A 21,975-nucleotide genomic window follows, 5' to 3' on the forward strand; every position below is an offset into this window, starting at 1 on the left:
GAGGGATCACTGTCCGTGGTAGGACCGAGGCTCTTTAATGCCTTGCCAAAAGCGCTGAGAGGAGGGGAGTTTACCCTTGCAACATTCAAGAGACAACTGGACAAGTGGTTGAGCAAGATCCCGGACTGTCCAGTAATGGGAAACTACCATCAGCAAGCGACAAGCAACAGCATCTTGCATCAGGTGGCCCAAATGAGGGCAAATAGACGGAACACGTCCAACGTTACATCCGACGACGACTCGGAGACGGAGGACGACGAAGGCGGCGCATCAGCGTGACCGGGGACTAGGAAGTCCACAACTCATCATAAGGTCATAAGGTCAAGGTCAAGCAGCACCTCACAACCCACCACCAGACCCTCACAACCCACCACCAGACCCTCACAACCCACCACCAGACCCTCACAACCCACCACCAGACCCTCACAACCCACCAGCAGACCCTCACAACCCACCAGCAGCACGCTGGCCTCCAGGTCCTGGCATCGGTGGCGGGTAACCGCGAGGCGCTCAGTCGCCGCGCGCAGCTCGTCCAGGGCGGACGCGCGCTGCTGCCCCACGTCCTCCAGGCGCTGCTCCAACTGAGGATTAATATTGTACATTCCCCTACAGAAATGACCTATTCTAATTCCTTAAATTCATACATATGAAAATGTTTGTGGGAAATTGTTTTAATAATACACTTGGAGCGTGTATACGATGATCCTCGACATAATTTTATTACAAGGCATTTATTCAATATATCTCGTATATGTTCGTGAAATCCCTGGTTTGATTTAGAGGGCGCCAAGTCAAACGAACTAAAAAGCAATTAATCATAAAATCAAACACTTTTTTTATTTTTAATAAACTCGTTTATGATTGAAGTGAGTTTTGCACGACGGCGTTGGCGTCGCTGGCCTTGTTGAGCTTGTACTGGAGGTCGTAATAATTAATTAAATTTATCGACTCAATATAGTAATGCAAATCGACTCTTATTTCGTATATTTTTATATTAAATTAATGTTGGTAGGTATTTTGCGTGACGCACGACGGATTTGGCGTCGCAGGTCTCGGCGAGCTGGTGCAGGAGGTGGTAATAAATTATTATATTTAATTACCTAATATAGTAATTCAAATCGACTCTCATTTGATATACTTTTAAATTATATTAATGTTGGCATTTCACGTGACGCACGACGGCTTTGGCATCGCAGGTCTCGGTGAGCTGGTGCAGGAGGTCGTAATAAATTATTACGTTTAATTTCCTAATAATAATTCAATTCGACTCTTATTTGGTACCAATAATTTTATATTATAATAATGTTTAATGTTATTTTGCATGACGCACGACGGCTTTGGCGTCGCAGGTCTCGGCGAGCTGGTGCTGGAGGTCGTCTGTGCGTTGCTGCAGGGTCGCCGCCTCGCCCTGGTGGTAGCCTGCCTCCTGCTGCGCCTCCTTCACCAACCCTGACAGCCGCGAGACCTGACACACCGCAACACGTCATTAACTATTAATTATTAAGAACACGATTAAGTATTAATTATTTTCTTAATTATTGTTATTAACAAGAATTATTGACTTAATTATGCACATTTACGCTTTTCTTTATTGCCCTTTCCACGCATTTGTCTATTGTCTATTGAAGACAGAGCATTAATAACAATAAATGTGCCCGTATGCTAAGGACTACGACTTTGTTTCTTGGCGGTAACGCTCGTTACTTTTCATTTAGATACGAACAGCATTAATAACAGCTAATATACTGAAGCTTCTTGTGCCAAACTCTATCAATTTTGTGTAATACTTTCAAGTGTACAAACTTGGTAACGCGTAATATAAAAACATAAATAACACCGAATATGGGGAGAATGGTTGAGTGATTCATGTATCACCGCATACTTTAATATTTACTTAATAATAAAGTATTATTTACTTTTAAGGGACACTTTAATATTTTTATATTAAAGCGAAGAGTTACCTCTTCCTTCAGGGCATCTCGCTGCGCTGCTAGCTCCGACCTCTGCAGGATGTACACACTCACATAAACATTTATGTGAGTTTTTTACACTTTTACACACTTTTACTTTTAAGCAAAATATCCAAGTTAGTGCAAAATCGTAAGTTTCGCATGCCGTTGCACAACCCACAACTTAAATTGCATCAATATTTGAAATTTATCCAAAAAGGAGTATAAAGCACGACAGAACATCGATGAAGACCTGAAGAAGTCAAGTAAGAGGGATTATCGGTATCAAGGTTCTTCCCATTGATATTTGAATCCATGAAAAAACACTGTGCCGAAAGCACGTAATTACCATTGATACTGTACAGATTATTGATACTATATTCGTATTAATAAGTTGTGCTGATCAAGTCACCTAAGTTGCAGTAACATTATGGTCAGATTTATACATATTAATTCTGATGAGAGGACGATATCATGTCAGGCAGCGTTGAGCAAAATGACCATCAAAGATAATGCATTATCTCACCTCGTCTCCCAACGCAGTTTTGGTTTGATCCAAGTCTTTGTTCTAAGCATGAAAAAAAAGGTAAGGCACTAAGGCACAACTTGAAGCAAGAGTTAAATGCTATGTAATTCAACTATGTACCTACCACTCATTCAACGTCAAGCGGAGTACACCATATTTTCTCAAGCCCCTCGCTACAGTAACGAAAAGACTGAAATTTTGATCACACAACTATGAACGTTTCAATGACCAGAATGACAAGCCCACGTTTGTTTCAATGTTCCAAGTGCACAGAGACAAACGTTTCAATGTTCCAAGTACACAGAGACAAACGTTTCAATGTTCCAAGTACACAGAGACAAACGTTTCAATGTTCCAAGTACACAGAGACAAACGTTTCAATATTCCAAGTACACAGATACAAACGTTTCAATGTTCCAAGTACACAGAGACAAACGCTTCATTGTTCCAAGTACACAGGGACAAACGTTTCAATGTTCCAAGTACACAGAAACAAACGTTTAAATGTTCCAAGTACATAGAGACAAACGTTTCAATGTTCCAAGTACACAGAGACAAACATTTCACTGTTTCAAGTACACAGAGACAAACGTTTCAATGGACAAAAAAATCGGGGACATTGATCGCTCGTATACTTTTCAATTGACTTATTGGTCTGAAAAATCTGAACAAGAGTCAAGCATAAACATTATTCAAACCTGCAGCGTAAGTTGGGAGTTAGCGGCGATGAGGTTTTTGTTCTCGCGCTCGAGGCGCTCCAGCGACGCCTGCGCCACGTCCTGTTCCGCGCGTAGCCGCGCTACAGAGTTCGATCGCTCCTCCGCTGCAACAAAATATCGCAAATTAACCACAGAATCCCCGCCAATATATCCTGATATGTTAGAGAAATGACAGAGAATCCCCGGCAATACAACCAATAGTTACCAATATATCCTGATATGTCAGAGAAATGACAGAGAATCCCCGGCAATACAACCAATAGTTACCAATATATCCTGATATGTCAGAGAAATGACAGAGAATCCCCGGCAATACAACCAATAGTTACCAATATATCCTGATATGTCAGAGAAATGACAGAGAATCCCCAGCAATATATGCAATAGTTACCGATATATCCTGATATGTAAGAGAAATGACAGAAAAATTGCCTAATTAGCGATGCATTTGTGTCGTTGTGCGAGTCCCTTAATTACCATCGCTTGTTACGGTGAGGATATGCGTCACCATTTGGACAATAACACCTTAAATTTATTTGAGTACGAGATTTGGGATATTACTCTTATAGAATTAGTTTGTTTTCCACATTATATACATTGCAAAGAAAAAACGGATTTAATTTACTACGTCTTTCATCTATTGAGCTTATTTTCCGCGATCTTAAAATAACAAAGTAGGCGGTGCTCTAAAACACACATCGATTAAAATAATTAGAATTATTCTGCAGCTAATTATGAGGGAACACCAATTAGGAGGAACATATCGTGTCACATGAAAAAAGTAAACTTAACATACCGTACTTAATCAATTACCGCGTACTAACTTCGATCAATTTTATCTTCATTTTTAAATGTAATATGAAGGAAGCAGAGAGGAATTCAAATATAGGAAATTCGGTCAATTTTCTCTCATGTTGCCTAGGAGTAAACATGGAGGATATCATTGATCGTGTAATGTGGACGCTGGTAATAAAATATCCAATTTTAATTAATAGTAAAGAAACAATAACTGACTGTGAACAGTGGACGCTTCTTATTAAATATCTAATATTAATAATTAGTTAGAAACAATAACTTACCGCGCACAGTGAACACTGCTAATTAAACATCTAATATCAACAATAAGAAAAGAAACTATTAGTGAAGAAACAATAACAGACCGTGCAGAGTGAACGCTGCTAATCGAACATCTAACATCAACAATAAGTAAAGAAAAATTAATTAAGAAACAATATCTGACCCTGCAGAGTGAACAAGCAAATATCTTATATCAACAATAAGTGAAGAAACAATTAGTAAATTAGTTAAAAACAATAACAGACCGTGCAGAGTTAGGGTATTAATCTTATCCAGTAGCTGCTTCTTCTCATGGTGCAGAGCGCTGCACTGCTCTGCTAGTGGCTTGTGTTCGTCCACTAGTCGCCCGTGCTGGTGAGTCAGGCGGGAGTTCTCGTGACGCACCTGCACTCATAATAATTACAGGGTTATTGTTCAAATAACATGAGTTCTCGTGACGCACCTGCACTCACGCAAATAACAGGGTTATTGTCCAAATAACATGACTTCTCATTACGCATCTGCACTCACGCAAATAACAGGGTTATTGTCCGAATAACATGAGTTCTCAGTCAGTGGCTGCTACTTACTAGTCAAATGCCTGCTAGTGTCAGAACATCACTGGCAAGGTACCTAACCAGTGCTCCAGCACCATCATCTACTTGGGATAATGCGTGAGAAATAAAACTGAGAATATGCGGCTACGACGAAAATATCGACATGACGAAAATAGGGCTACGACGAAAATAGTGATAAGACGAAAATAGGACTATGATGGAAATAACGCTATGATGAAATAGGGTTATGATGGAAATAGGACTATGATCTAAATAGTGTTATAATAAAATTAGAGTTATATTGTAAATAAGGCTATGATGAAAATAGGGCACCTGAATAATATCGGCGAGAAGCTTGTCGCGCTCGCGCCGCATGAGGAGGTAGAGGCGCTGCTGCTTGTCCAGGTCACTCTCAGCGCAGTCCAGTTTATCCTGCGGCAACACACGCAGTCATGTCAGTTTATCCTGCGGCAACACACGCAGTCATGTCAGTTTATCCTGCGGCAACACACGCAGTCATGTCAGTTTATCCTGCGGCAACACACGCAGTCATGTCAGTTTATCCTGCGGCAACACACGCAGTCATGTCAGTGTGGCGCAGACACACTACACGCACAGAAATACGTGACGCTTTGTCCACATAGCGATGCATTTCTTAGCATGTCCTTGTGAACGTCGTCTTGACAAGGCGTATAAGTGCTACGTGCAGGCAATGTGCCACTATTTGGACAATGCGATCTATTCGCTTTTCTGATTGTAATTCAGAATATCACTAAAACAAAATAAGAATATAACAAAGACAAAATATTGTGCTAAGCAATACTAGGCGGAGCAGTAATACGTAGAGAAACATGGCATTAACTACACTAAAAAAAATTATTGGAAATATTCAAATATCGATGCACTTTCGCCCATGTGTAGTTTATCCTGTCGCACTTCCTTCTGAGAACAGGGCGTTTAGTGTCACTAATTCGGGCACAGAGTGTCACTAATTGGATAGTTTAACCCACTATTTTTTTTAGTGTAGCACTAGCTAGTTAAGAACCTAGGCACTCCCGACCTTAGCGCAGGCGACGGTGTGCGTGAGTGCGCATGACGCGTTGCATGCGTCAGCCTCAAGCTGCACGTTTGCGTAGGACGCATGACGCAGCTGCTCCTCCAGCACCGCCGCACGCTGCTGTGCGTCATGCGCGTCCTGTGCGCACGCTGCACGCATGGTACACATCTTATCAGTATGTTTTTATAATGAATATCTGCATTATTATTGTTTAGGGTAACTAATATAATATGTCTAATAACATGGTATGATGTGATAAATAACCAGTTATGGTGCCTAAATAATTACAGCTGATAACCAGTTATGGTGTCTAAATAATTACAGCTGTTAACCAGTTATAGGTGCCTAAATAATGACAGCTGTTAACCAGTTATAGGTGCCTAAATAATGACAGCTGTTAAGCAAGCTTTTTGCAAAGCGTCTGACCCGATCACAAATTGCTACGTACATCTTATATCGATCCTTTAAGCTTCATCCTTTAAGCTTACTCCTCAATTAAAATCACTGCAAAAATGTAGAAAATAACGTTAATTTATTAATTTAATAATATAATTAAGTTCACTTGAGTTAATTAATTGATGAGGAAGATAACACACCTGTTCCTTGAGCGCAGCACACACGTGCTGCAGCTGCTCTGCTCTGCCAGCACCACCGTGACAGCCGCACCTGTCAGATTACCAGGTGCATAATATGATAATTTCATATAATTCAATACTATATTATAACAAAAATCTAATTAATAACCAAATAGAACTTTTGATGTATTTTTTTCTATCAAATTCTAAGTTAATTCATGATTAGTGAATTAAAAATAGTGAATTCGTCAAAGTTCATGATTTAATCAATCATTTATATAATACCAGTACCGTCGTCAGTAAAACTACCGTGATAATGATTTGAACGAAGAACAACTTTCAACTTAATTGGGTTAACAATCTGAAGTTTAACTAGCTCATTAATGGTACATTTAACTTTCAAATCAATATGTTGGTAACTTAACTTATATTAGTAATATATTAGTGCGTAACTTTAATGATGCGACGGCTTCATCTACTGAAACTAAACTATTGAAATATCATTGACGAGGGACGTTCACGTCTTTTCCATGTGCATTTTTTAGCGCATTTTCTCATTTATGGAAAAAAGGCGCTATTGTGCTCGTCAAGTCTGTCTGTCTGTCTGTCTGTCCGTCTGTCTGTCTGTCTGCCCGTCTGTCTGTCCGTCCGTGACTTCACGTTTTCGTCGACGAGAAAATGCGCTCTCTGTCACTCACTGCAGTGAGTACTGATTTATAATTTTTTTCTTCTGTATAAGTTTATAAACTAGATCTTCCGCTGGCAGGTCATTCTTTCTAGATAAAATATAGGGAAGCATGATACATGCAGGCTGCATTATGTTTCTTCTTACAAATCTTCTACAGTTATGCGTGCGCACATAATTGAAGCTACATTCAGTAATTAGCTTTAATCAATAGTGTCACTAATTAAGCCTGAAGTAATAGTGTCACTAATTAAACCTGAAGTAATAGTGTCACTAATTAAGCCAGAAGTAATAGTGTCACTAATTAAACCTGAAGTAATAGTGTCACTAATTAAACCTGAAGTAATAGTGTCACTAATTAAGCATGAAGTAATAGTGTCACTAATTAAACCTGAAGTAATAGTGTCACTAATTAAGCCTGAAGTAATAGTGCCACTAATCAAGCCTGAAGTAATAATGTCACTAATCAAGCCTGAAGTAATAGTGCCACTAATCAAGCCTGAAGTAATAGTGCCACTAATCAAGCCTGAAGTAATCAAGTAAGCACGCACTGAAGGCAGCGCTGGCCAGCCATGGTCGGGTGGACGGTGGACGCGACGCCGCCGGCCGCCTTTGCGTCGTCCGTGTGCAGCTCTGGCGGGAGATATACTTCGGGTATAATTACGAGATAAAACGTGCATATTTGCTTATTGAATTACGGAAATTAACGCAAAAATATATCGGCCTCGTCTAAATGAGCAAAAAATTTCTCATTTCATGTCAGTCACAGACTACATAAAAATCGTTCAATAAAAGGAAATTAGATAAATTAGAACGAATACGAGGCGTGTGGCGTGTAGGCGTGTGGCGTGGAGGCGTGTGGCGTGGAGGCGTGTTGCGTGTGGCACGAACCGTTCGTGTCGATGTCGTGGTCCGTCACGCGCTCCATGGGGCGCCGCCCCTGCGCCGCTGTGGGGTGAGCAACACCGGACTGCTGCCCCGACCTCTGCGAACAACACGAATAAAATGAGAACAACACGAACAAATGAGAACTGTACGAACAAATGAGAACAACACGAACAAATGAGAACTGTACGAAAAAATGAGAACAATACGAATAAAATGAGAACAACACGAACAAATGAGAACAACACGAACAAATGAGAACAACAGGAACATATGAGAATAACAGGAGCAAATGCGAACCGTACGAATAAATGCCAAAATTACGAAGAACATAAACCCTTTCTGTACATAGACAGTATCTTTAGGTAGAATTGATTTAGGTAGGAATAACATTGAAGACGCCTAATGCACCCAAAGCGGGCGTACTAGAAGACATTCACACACAATAAGCTTAGATTTGAATTAGATTCAAATTTTCTAGCCCTATCTTGATTGTATGAGTAATTTTGCAATTAGAGTTCGAATACCAAGTGAATTGTAGAATTTATATATATCTGCATATAAACGGTGAGGGCTGAAACTAGAATTAATTGTGATTGTGAATTAATAAAACTAGATACATGCAACAAATTCTTGTTATTTCAGGCCTTCATTCAAAAAACGGCAAGGAGGATCACTATATGGAGTGATATTCTAACATATTATGGGACTACTAACCAGCAAAGTCAGGTTTTATAATTCCCGAGATGTGAAAAATTCTGTCAACCCGAATGCCATCATACTGAATCTGGTCATACTGAATCTGGTCATACTGAATCTGGTCATTCTGAATCTGGTCATACTGAATCTGGTCATACTGAATCTGGTCATACTGAATCTGGTCATACTGAATCACATGCCATCATACTGAATCTGGTCATACTGAAGTCTGTCTCTTGAATCACATGCCATCATACTGAATCTGGTCATACTGAATCTGGTCATACTGAATCACATGCCATCATACTGAATCTGGTCATACAGAAGTCTGTCATCTTGAATCACCATATATATATTCGAGGGAGACATGTCCAACATTTGTTCAAGACTTGTCAGTGATTTTTCAGAAACTTTTCTGATATTACGAGTACTAAAAGTCAAGATAATTCCACACTGCAGGAAATCCTATAATTTCCCCGCAACATAATTTTTGCGCGTAATAGCGGAGTAGGAAGCAGGAGGAGCAGGAAGCAGGAGGGGCAGGAAGCAGGAGGGGCAGGAAGCAGGAAGTAGGAGAAGCAGGGGGCAGGAGGGGCAGCGAGAAGGAGGAGCAGGAGGGGTAGGGAGGAGGAGCAGTGAGGTTGTCATGGCAACGTTGGTCGTCGCTACCAATACATTTGGCCATCCCGCCACATTTGGCCATCCCGCCACATTTGGCCATCCCGCCACATTTGGCCATCCCGTCATATTTGGCCATGTCAGCATTGTGACCCGATGTGGCATTACGGGCAGTACGGACAATAAATGACAACAGATTTACAAGAATCAATGAACGACAGCCATCCCAAACTCTGTTAATTGTTGCGTTTTGAGACAACTTTGGGATTGAGTCGATATGAATAATAACTGTGATCGAGCAGCTTTTAAGCCATTAATTCCATTACAACTGGGGTTAAGGGATGTAATGGGGGCTAATTCTATTATAACTATGCTGGACTTATAGGCTGCTCCCCACAAGATGATCAACAAGCTGCTAATGTTAAATGAAAGATGCTAAACTTCGGAACAAAACCTGTGGCAAAGGCGAGCAGGAAAGACCATCAGGTTTGTTGTCCAAGACCTCAGAATATTATTCTCCCAAACATTGAGTGTTTCAAAAATACCAATTCTAATTAAATAGTGAGTATTTAAACAATCAAAATACCTTAACGATTTAATGATTGTTTATCTAAGCATCACCGAATAGTAAATACATCAATATATTCGAGAGCAGTTCGGTACCTGAACTCCCGAGCACGTAACAAAATACTTTCTATTAACAACAACAACTGCAGAGCAATGAAGATCGATGGAAAGACATTCAACTTGAGAACTCGTATCTTTACAACCAACACCTCGTGGGTTAAATCTCAAGGGAACGATGGAGGGCTCACAAAAAGATAGGAAATAAAAACAAGGTGGAGGGAAGAACGACGCTGGGAATAAGGCCGAGTTTATTCCTGGAGCGAAACAAAAGCTATTCTTGTCGACGCTGCTATAGGGCAGGATTACCTGTCATCGTCCCATTCATGGACGGCTCCGTAGTTCTTCATCAAATAAAACTAAGAATTTTTCTTAAGCATTGCGAGAGTAAGCATTCGTGTTGCTGCAGGATGCATTGCTTAAGAATATTTAAAACGCGACATTATTGCACGTTAAAATTTATGCTCATTAGTTATTATGCAGATAACGTAGTTCAAGTTTTACGCAATACAAGGTAATTTTAATATGAATCTGAATATTTGTTCATTTTTTAAGTGAAACAACAACTGTAAAAACCGAATCTTTATAATTTCATGAGTGATGGTTTAATAATGGCTAAAATGGTATCTAAAAAATAGCAATTGTTGAGCATTTTACCCATCTTACTCAAACTTCAAGTTTCATTGCGCGAATTCAGTCTTTTAACATCATAACGATGAATATATATCTATCACACACCCAGCATCCTTGGCTTTAATTTCCTATAATCGAGATGCTTTTCTTCAATCTATATACGCAAATAAAACATAGCACATAATCTCATGCAGCAACATCCGTATATGGTGCTTTCACGAGTCTCGTGTATCGCATAGACTTATCAATTTCGCAACGATTTACCATGAATAAAAAAGTATATCGTATAGAGCTAGTTTCTGACGCGACAATAAAGGCCTGGCTTGGTGATTTGTATTTATTAACGCGATGCTTAAGAATAAAAGTAAGCTGCGGCAGTAAATATTATTATTTATTAACGCGATGCTTGAGAATAAAAGTAAGCTGCGGCAGTAAATATTATTATTTATTAACGCGATGCTTAAGAATAAAAGTAAGCTGCGGCAGTAAATATTATTATTTATTAACGCGATGCTTAAGAATAAAAGTAAGCTGCGGCAGTAAATATTATTATTTATTAACGCGATGCTTAAGAATAAAAGTAAGCTGCGGCAGTAAATATTATTATTTATTAACGCGATGCTTAAGAATAAAAGTAAGCTGCGGCAGTAAATATAATTATTTATTAACGCGATGCTTGAGAATAAAGTAAGCTGCGGCAGTAAATATAATTATTTATTAGCGCGATGCTTGAGAATACAAGTAAGCTGCGGCAGTAAATATTATTATTTATTTAACGCGATGCTTGAGAATACAAGTAAGCTGCGGCAGTAAATATAGACCCGCGACGTCCGCAGTAATCAGCTGATGGCCCCGCACTTCACGGCGCCTGATGTAACTACAAATTATGATAGTTGAATATGTTACCACGGCTAAAATTACCTCCCTTGAATAAGTTATTTCGAATCTTTTCTTATAATCGTAACTGCAACGATAGTTCAAAATCAACTCAAATTCGTGTTCAGGAAATGTTCACCACGACAGCCACGTTACTGACCATCGTTTGTCCATGAACAGTGGACGTATTTATAATAATGGAGGCGTAATAGAGGTTTTTTAATAGAAATGTATAATTTAAGTGTATAAATACTGAGGTGAAATTCAGGTCTATTAATATGGAGGTCAGGAAACGATCGAATATTAATTAAAAGTCAGTCACGCGGCTCCTATAACACGCGGAAGCACCACACGAAACATTTCGCTGTTTGATATTTCAATAAATAGTACGATTACAGACATAGGCATCGCATAGACAATACATTATATAAACTTCGTATAATCATAACAAACGAGCGTTGGACCGTAGAAACTAGTCCCGGTTAATTATTGGGAATCTTACACGTGATTTGTCACAAGCACCTGCCTTCTCTTATTAATTATTATTATTCTATTATTAATTATAATACGTGATAGCGGAGACGAGTTCATAGTCAAAGCAGCAAATTTGAGTTTAGTAAGTGCAGCTCTAAAAAATATAACTCAGTACTCACTGCAGTGAGTGACAGAAATCGCATTTTCTCGTCGAAGAAATCATGAAGTCACGGACGGACGGACAGACAGACGGACATGGCCAGCACAATAGAGCCTTTTTTCCAAAAATGAGAAAAGGCGCTAAAAAGCGTAAGAATACTGCCGAACTCTGGCACCCTTTCTTCCAATAAATAATATATGATAGATATAACTTCAAAATAATGGAGCAGAGAGCCTTTCAAAATTCCCAATTGGAGGACAGATGTACTCGTACGTGATTAACTCATTTTAGTCATATAACATGAGAAAGTACCTATACCGTATATCTTATTAGCAAATCCTTATCGTCGAAACATACTTTTTGTTCTTTAGTTCAATCTTCAGACTGTGTGTTCCCAAGTAATTTTTTGCGTTGCAGTTCACTGTTACCCGAGCTCGTGAGGATTAAATAGTCCAGTTAAAAACTCTACGGTTATACAAACAAACATTCAAATTACTCTGGATCCGGCCAATAAGCGAACCAATCCGTGATGCCCCCAGTACGTACTGGTATCAAACTGATTGCTTTAATAAACCTGCTAGTTTCATTAAATCTGATAAACCTGATTGCGACATAAAACGTGGTTAATGACTTCGCAAGAATAAACTGATCCTAATAAGATGTTGATGGGTTATATCCGATTGAGTCATAAGGGCCAAAAATACACGCGAAGCCAACAACAACGAAAATGTATAATAATTTTTTGCTCTTAACCGAAACTCTGCTATTGTACCCTTTTCATAAATTATTGAAAATGTAAAGAAATCACGAAAATCATTATTGATAAATTTGCCGATGTAAAAAACCGCCGATTTATAATTTGCAAAACAAGGAATGTTACCGTAGAAACAATTTTTACTTTTTAAAAAGAAATGATTTGATCGTCATTCCCAGCTATAACATGTGCAGACACGACAGCCACGTAGAATTCTGTAGATCAATAATCATTTCCTTGAAGAAGATCAAGTTCAGTGCGACCTTTGAATATCTTAGTGACTTGCGACCGCTGAGCGCGGCTCTACTGGAAGTGGATGTCGGGCTTCGGGATAGCGTAGACGAGACCATGCAGAGGCGTACTATCAGAAATATTTACAAGTTCGTAACTTCGTCAGCCAATCATCGACGGTAAATTAGCCGCTACGTATACTTGAACCGTTACGCGTACTTTAGGCCGTTACGTGTGCTTAGGCCGTTACGTGTACCTAGGCCGGCCGTTATGTGTACTTTAGGCCATTACGTGTACTTAGGCTGCTATATGTCTTTAAACCGCCATGCACAAATGAGCAGAACAATACCCAGATGGCACCGCAGAATCAGAGCTATAGATCCATGTTCACTGTAAGTAATAGAACTTCAGACTTCAGAGTCAGTATGAAACGGATTCAAAGATTCTCCTCCATTGAAATTTGAGCGCCGAAAAAGCCAACAAATACTGCACATTTATGAAGACAATTAAATACCATAAAATAACACTAGGATCTAGCAGCGGGAGTTTTCCTCGCACACCTACATGACTAATTAAACAGGAACGAGCGTTCCTGTGAAGATGCCGAGACACGGAGCAGCCACAACCTGCTCCGGCAGCTGCCTGTGGCACACTGCCACGCGAGGGCATCTTAATCATGTCAGGTCACGCAATTATGAAGCGATAAGACACGCGCATGATTACTCATCATTACACATCAGTCACTCATCATTACACGCAGAATTCTTGATGAGTGACTGCATGGACGAGACGATTAATCGCAGCCCGGTGAACAAGATGGCTGATGTAATTCTCTAATTATATAAATAAAAATCGTGGTGAATAGCACTTAAGTTAGAAAGGAAGAACAATTACAACAAACGTAACATGCATCGATAATTTACGAAATTACATGTAGTATAATCCAACTTTAAAAAAATTTATGCTATTCAATTGATAGAAAATTAGGGCGCAATATAAAATGTAAAGCAACGTTTAAACTCCATCAACTCCAATAATACAATAACCGAGGCGAGATATACGCTCGCCATAATGGCGACCTCACACTCATAGAAATGACTGGGTCAAACTGTCCGAATATTAACACACTTTCTCACCCACAGAACGAGCAGAACATTGTAGCACTAATACGCCTTGTTGTCGGGTCAAACTGGGTCAATATAACCTAAACATTGAGAAGGAGTGCATCGCTACTTGGTCAAGTGTCGCCCATTTTTCTGAATGCAACTTCAAAGAAGATTCTGAGAAGGGAAATCTGACTTCGAGATCGCCAATCATTGATCAATAATCTGGGTTCATTAATCATGTTGACGACGATAATACCAATAACTAAATAGAATAAACGTAAAATAGTCATGATTTCATTGTGAAATTGAGAATGAAAAATTTCTAAACAAAACATGAAGCGATATTGATAATAAAGTTTTGTGTTATATTGACATTGCCGCTGATTTGCAATCTCAATTCTTCGTCATATTCATAAGACTCTTACCTCATTTACATACTTGCTGATAGCAAGCAAATTCATAATATAGAATAGTATTTTTGTTAAGGCACATTTTTTTCCAGTATTCGTGATGGAAAAAAATTATTCAACAACTAGAATCATTTAAACTGGTCAGATGATGGCAGCTATGGAGAACAAGAATAATAAGGTTAACTGTAATAAGGTTCAACTGTAATAAGGTTTAACTGTAATAAGGTTTAACTGTAATAAGGTTTAACTGTAATAAGGTTTAACTGTAATAAGGTTTAACTGTAATAAGGTTTGACTGTAATAAGGTTTAATTGTGATAAGGTTTAACTGCAATAAGGTTTAACTGCAATAAGGTTTACCTGTAGTAATGTTCAACTGTAATGAGGTTTAACTGTAATAAGGTTCAACTGTAATAAGGTTTGACTGTAATAAGGTTTGACTGTAATAAGGTTTAACTGTAATAAGGTTTAACTGTACTAAGGTTTAACTGTACTAAGGTTTAATTGTAATAATGTTTAATTGTAATAAGGTTTAACTATAATAAGGTTTAACTGTAATAAGGTTTAACTGTAATAAGGTTTAACTGTAATAAGGTTTAACTGTAATAAGGTTTAACTGTAATAAGGTTTAACTGTAATAAGGTTTAACTGTAATAAGGTTTAACTGTAATAAGGTTAAACTGTAATAAGGTTTAACTGTAATAAGGTTTAACTGTAATAAGGTTTAACTGTAATAAGGTTTAACTGTAATAAGGTTTAACTGTAATAAGGTTTAACTGTAATAAGGTTTAACTGTAATAAGGTTTAACTGTAATAAGGTTTAACTGTAATAAGGTTTAACTGTAATAAGGTTTAACTGTAATAAGGTTTAACTGTAATAAGGTTTAACTGTAATAAGGTTTAACTGTAATAAGGTTTAACTGTAATAAGGTTTAATTGTAATAAGGTTTAACTATAATAAGGTTTAACTGTAATATGGTTTAACTGTAATAAGGTTTAACTGTAATAAGGTTCAACTGTAATAAAGTTTAACTGCAATAAGGTTCAACTGTAATAAGGTTTAACTGTAATAAGGTTAAACTGTAATAAGGTTCAACAGTAATAAGGTTCAACTGCAACAAGGTTTAACTGCAATAAGGTTTAACTGCAATAAGGTTTAATGGCAATAAGGTTCAACTGCACTAAGGTTTAACTGTAATAAGGTTCAACTGCAATAAGGTTTAACTGTAATAAGGTTTAACTGTAATAAGGTTTAACTGTAATAAGGTTTAACTCACCAGCTCAGAAGCGTGCAGTTGGTCATGCAGAAGATTAAAATCTCTGAGCATATGCAGCACCAGAGGCAGGGCAGCTGGAGGCAGCACTTCAGAGTAACCCAGACGGTCGAGTTCAGAGCGGCACTCTGCATATGCCGCCATCGCGAGCAGCTCTGACACTGATGAAATAAAGCGCCGTTAAAAATAAACGTTTGGTCAACTTAATAATCGACTAATCGCTACGTCCTATTAAGAATATTAAGAACATTCATAAGGAGATGACCATTCATCAGTTTTTGAAGCTTAACTAATAACTATTACATAATACATTTATCAACGTAACAATTGTTGCAATTTTACGAGAAAGATTGTTGGTGTAACAAGAAAAATAACGGCATTGCTTTATGCCATGTTGAATAATAAATGCATTCTCAATGGTCCATAAATAGCCTAGTAAAAGCAAAAATTTCGCAAGACTCATAGCTTCCAAGCTTTCATTCCATGCTCATCTATCAAAGTTTTCTGCACTTTTGAACATTTTAGCTCGCTCTCATAAAAATATATGACACTTTGTCCAAACATTAATGCACTTTTTGCCCTTGTGCAGGTCATCCAGACCCAGCAAAGGCCGCTAAAGGGGCTATGTGTTCTATGGGTCATTATTTTGATTATGCGGCAATCATTTATTAGAATGCAGTCTCACCTGAAGACGTGTCAAGAAGGCGTTCTGGAAGAACAACGGGGCGAGGAAGCATGCATTCCAACACTGGAATTCATTCAGTGGCCTACAAAAATTTAATTTTCATCATGAATTTCTGATCGGCAGGAATCAATCATTTCTAGTTCTCCTTTCACAAAAAAAAAACTGAAAACTATGGCTGAAAAAAATGAACGGATTATAACTAAAATTAATTATCAAAATGACTCAGAAGACTGTTAATTATATAATCATTCAGTTTGAGGAAAATAATGTGTTAAGGATATCACCAGCAATAGGCATGCCGTCTATGGCTGCTATGCATGGACATCCCAGTAGTACTAGGGCAAAGCAAGAATATATTCGCTATACCTGCCATAAATACATAGGTACTAAAGGCTTAGCAAAGCTACAAATCTCCTGTATATCTAGACATACTTATGGACAAATTTCTCTACTCATTATACTACCAACTAAAATATTATAACTGCCAAATATTACAACATCCCCAAGCAAAAAAACAAATAAAAATAGAAAAATGTATGAAACTTCCGACTGCAGAGAGAAAAATCTGAATAATCAAATTTGTCTATCAAACCATCTAGGAACTGAAATAACTAAGCAACCTTATCCCAACTCCAAAGTTTATTAGTCTACCTTAACGAAATAAGCCTGGTATTATAAATCAGTAATCCAAAATCTGTTTTCAAAAACTTCCACAAGGAATAATTAGAAAATATTTTATGCTAAATAAAGCCTAATTAACCAGTAAGTAAAGAGCTCTCTTCACATGCACCAAGCTGTAAACATTGGGATTAGCCTAATAGAAGATTAACAGAAGGTAACATCCTGGTTACTAAATTGATTGTGCAATGTAATATCTCCAGTTAAAAGCTTGCAAAAGCAAAACAAGATGCCTGCATATTCTCCCAGGTTATTCAACAATTTTAAAGATATCTACTATTACCTAGCACATGCTTATGCAATCAGAAAACAGTTGTGCATCTCGGAGGAAAGAGCAATTCCTGTGAAATGAGTGATTCTGAAAATGAGATGCTAATAATAAAAAGAAATCTTTTAAATTATTTTCTTTATAAAAATTTATTTCAAGGAATCTATACGTAGTTATACACTATGGAGATCACTTTTGATATTTTATTAGTTCGTTTTTTTCAACAAAATACTTTTTTTGACAGTGCTTTAGATTACCTACATTATGGAAAATTGAGCAGATTTTTTCTAATAAATATCATGTGAAAATATCCTTTCATCTGTGGTTTTCAGAGATTGAGGCAACATAGTACCTATTTATTTTATGTAATTTTGTTAAACCAGAATATTTATGATATTCGTTAAACTAGAATAACATCATACATGATTAAAGTTGTCCAGGGCACATGGGTACTATTTTGGCTAACTCACACCACTGCTAAGAGAGTGCTAAAATTTATGTAAATACTGGTATCTTCAGTGAAGTTGAAAGAGTTCATTCCTGTATTATGCCTGAAAGAGCAATCTTGGCAACAAAGCTGACTCCTTGTCCATGGTGCTATTCGCATGTTGCTTCTGACAAATTCTCTCAGTTTAGTCCAGATGGACACTGTAGACCCATTCTAGTATGTTAGGCAAATTTTCTTTACAATCAAAGGTGAAAATGATTTTTTCCCTAATGGTTTTTAAAACTAGCAGGTGAAACTGAGCACATGAAACTACCTATGGCATATATCAACAAGGCCTAGTTTGTGCAAGGTAAATGTAATCAAAAATCTTTGTTGTTACGGTAATTGATTTTTTTGTTAACTAGAGCCTTTGCTAACCAAGGTTCCACTGTAGATGCATTTTTAGGGGTGTCCTGTAGCACCCCAGGGGGGGGGCATCCCTTAATACCCATCATGTGGAAATGGCGCCATTTTCTTTTGGGTTGATATATGAAAACTTTGTCAATGAGGTTTTAAAGCCAACACCTCTTTGCAAATTTTGCTCAAGCCAAATTTTTTAATATGGCAAATATTTTCTTACTACAGAGTACCTAGTACAAGCCTGAACAGAAGTACATTTTTTGAAATATAACTTTTTAACATTTTTTAGGGCTTTTTTAGAGCTAGTAAATGTACAAACAAGATGCAATTATGAAAATTATGGTTCATATATTATTTTCAATCCAGCTCCGCCACTTGTTTGAACAAAATTTTTAGTTAAGATAGAAAGGATATAAATAGGAGGGATTGTACTTTAAAGTTGTACTTTAAAGAATCAAGAATGAAGGTTGCAACACCTTAAGATTTTAATTAAACTAAATATTAATTCATTAGTAACTTTTCTCCAAGTCAAACACAAAATATTAACATTTTTGAATTAATAACAAATCACGCCACCGATAAGAGTTAAACATGATGCACACCGCCAAAGCTATTTAAGGGAGCAAAATCTCATACACGTTTACACAAGGAAAGCATAAGTATGTCTGACTTTTTTTCGCATTTTGGTTGGCAATGATGCCGATGCCGGTAGTACAACATTGCCAACCATAATATTACAGTTTCTAAGTACTGTAGTATTATGGTACACTCAGTACAGCTACAGTAGTAACCATAAGTATTACGGTAGTTTTCACAAGTGTATTCATTAACAGATTCTGAAATAGAAGTGGCATTTCCATTCTTATATATACATATATATATATGTAAACAGGACTAATAAAATACATTACCTACCAAGACAATTCATTGTCATTCAATTTGGGATATATGGATGACAATTCCACCTTTGTTTCTATGATGCTCATTTTTACTGGCTGCAGTTGTAGAATTAAATTAAAAATATTAAAAATTTAAATTAAAAATTTTAAATTAAAAATGATATTTTATAAAATTAACTTTTATTATTTAACACATTGGCCGTGATGTGCACTATATATGTACATGCTGTACTTCTCAGAATTGCGATGTGTACACATGTGGTACATGCCTTTGAAATATAGATATTTTTATAAAATCTTATTACTCTTTCAAATATAAAATTTCAATGATACAATTCAATAGGAATGTTAGGGAATGCTTAGAGGTCAACTAATGCTTAGAGAAATAGTCTAATTTTCAAGTGCAAGTAATACAAAAAGTACAAAATTTGTGTCCATTGATGAAAGCAACATATATATCTATCTTTGCATGAAAACAAAATAAAATATTTTTTTATTGATCTGAAACTACAACATTGGGTGTTGCCAACATCATTATCTTGCATACGTGATTGAAAAACAATTAACGCACATGTATGGTTTTCCTTAACAGTCATTAAAATATTTTTTTACCCTTTGAGTTTCACCTTTGCTACAGCACTTCCCTCATTTGCTGAGAGCATGTTGTAGCATTCATGGCAGTGCATCCTGGTTTTAGTTCTAGTTGGTTCAATGAAAATGGGCTGTCCTCTTTCCCACTCAATAATTTGAGATATACATCCTGATTTTACTCTCTCTGAGATGCTGCTTGTAACAGAAGCTCAAGACAATATATACAAAGAACGATCTCTATAAGGTAAATATAACTGAACTAACAATGTAAATACCCTCAATTTTATTCAGGATTATGAAAACATGGACACCAATCTCTTTCCATAGTAATTTCCATGCGTAATATACATCGTTCACAAAAAGCTAAGAGATACCGGTAGTCATACTGTGTGCAATTATGCACACAGTAATTTTGAGTCATAATGTGTGCAATTATGACTCAAAACTAATGTAGATTACTTGCGCGCATCACTCACAGTAATATAAGTGATAACTTTAGGCATTTTTTAACAATATGAGCCATAGATGCATGTCTTTGCTTGGTACACATCACTCACAGTATTAGAAGTGATTACGCTTGGCGATGTGAGCCAATATGAGCCACAATAGGCACGGTTTCACTTGGTACACATCGCAGGAATAATGACAAATTTCAACCCTGAGCAATGTGCACCAAATAAGGTCACCAATTTTACATGACATAATGACAGAACATACCTCTGCAGAGCTGCACACAACTTTTCTCCTTGCTATCTGCCGGGTAACTGAAAATATACAAGTTTGAACCTATCGCCCGTACGGCATTCAGGCCAAATCAGCAATCGCGGCCAACGTGTTAATACACCACATGGTACATGCCTAAGTGCTTGATGATTTTTTAATGCAATAATTGCTGCTTCTAAACAACAATCATTTTTCAAAAGACATGAGATGTTTGAAAACTTGTGATGGGAGACAAAATCATTCAGAATCTGGAGTGACGTTACTTAGACAATAATCACAATATCAACAAAAAATAGGGCAAAAGTATGAAAAAATTCATATCTGGACATGTATTATTAGGTGTTTAAATTTTGAAACAACTTCCCGTCATTTGAATCTCAGTGTGGAATGTGGATCAAATCTATTTATTGTGAAATCATACTTGACATAACCAAACAAAGTGTGGATTGTGGAACACCATCTTGGCAGTGGCATCTTGTCATATGTTAACATCATAGCATAATATGCCATATGCTGCAAAAGATTTGCAGTTTATCCCATCATTTTGTGCGTTTTCAAAAACAAAAAGTTGTTTGTATTGGTGAAATTGTACAAATTTTCTGTGAAAGTTGATGTAATTTTTTAACTTTAGAACATGTTCATTGCAAAAATTTGTCTGATACAGATAAGTGACTAGTGAATCTTATTAAGTAAGACATTGCCAACCCGGTAAGCCAATTATCAAATTCAGAACCACACACAAACACGATATTGAAAGCAAAGCAGTTTCTGATTAGCTCGGTTCTTGGTGTACCAATTGTCACTGCGGTGGAAGGTGTAACACTAACAAGGTAGGCTTTTAGATTCATTTTTATATATAAGTGTGAGAATATCTTACCTATCCAAAGACCAAAATTCCCTACTGTTAAATACAATTTCCAGGAGAGGTTAAAAAAGCAGATCTGGGTGAAAAAACCATTGCTGGGACTCCTGGGAGTCATAATGTGCTGCACGTGTTGTGTGCAAATCGTCAAACAAACGTTGGAACTTCTGACTTTGACTTCAGACTGCTGCCCCCTTACACTAGTCTGGAAAAGTCCTATTTTTGTCTGAAATATCGCGGCTCTAATATCTTGTAATTTCAGTAGGTATGAAATCTCGTGGCTTGAATGTCATTAATTTTTGTTTGATTAAAAAATCGCGGTTTGCACTTCGCAAACATGTCATTTCATAAAATTTTCAACTTCCGCAATCCGCATTGCTTTACCATTTCCGCCAAAAATATCTTGCAGAAAAAACATAAACATCGTAATGTAAACAAATAAACAAAACGTTTGTTGAAGATCGCGCATAGTTGCGGTCATGTCAAAGCGGTCAGACTGCATTAACGTGTGCTGAACTTACAGTAGACACAAATTTTATTGTTGCCGTTTGACTG

At 37.3% G+C, this 21,975-nt stretch overlaps 1 protein-coding gene across 1 annotated transcript in view; it reads right to left on the minus strand.

Moving 5' to 3' along the window:
- LOC108681368 overlaps positions 1-16,729 on the minus strand; it is a 22,956-nt gene extending 6,227 nt beyond the window's left edge. Inside the window, exons 1-13 of the mRNA XM_047883599.1 lie at positions 16,553-16,729; positions 15,871-16,028; positions 8,016-8,109; positions 7,676-7,757; positions 6,427-6,530; positions 5,868-6,013; positions 5,141-5,239; positions 4,517-4,655; positions 3,174-3,298; positions 2,476-2,517; positions 1,962-2,003; positions 1,331-1,465; positions 456-581 (exon numbers count right to left, since the gene is read on the minus strand). Of these exons, the coding sequence (XP_047739555.1) occupies positions 456-581; positions 1,331-1,465; positions 1,962-2,003; positions 2,476-2,517; positions 3,174-3,298; positions 4,517-4,655; positions 5,141-5,239; positions 5,868-6,013; positions 6,427-6,530; positions 7,676-7,757; positions 8,016-8,109; positions 15,871-16,028; positions 16,553-16,604 (1,344 nt within the window). The 5' untranslated portion in view covers positions 16,605-16,729. The remainder of the gene's footprint in view (positions 1-455; positions 582-1,330; positions 1,466-1,961; positions 2,004-2,475; positions 2,518-3,173; positions 3,299-4,516; positions 4,656-5,140; positions 5,240-5,867; positions 6,014-6,426; positions 6,531-7,675; positions 7,758-8,015; positions 8,110-15,870; positions 16,029-16,552) is intronic.
- Positions 16,730-21,975: the final 5,246 nt, after the last annotated feature.

This window comes from Hyalella azteca, unplaced genomic scaffold (assembly GCF_000764305.2).
Source record: "Hyalella azteca isolate HAZT.00-mixed unplaced genomic scaffold, Hazt_2.0.2 contig13313, whole genome shotgun sequence".
Classification (NCBI taxonomy): Eukaryota; Metazoa; Arthropoda; class Malacostraca; order Amphipoda; family Hyalellidae; genus Hyalella; species Hyalella azteca.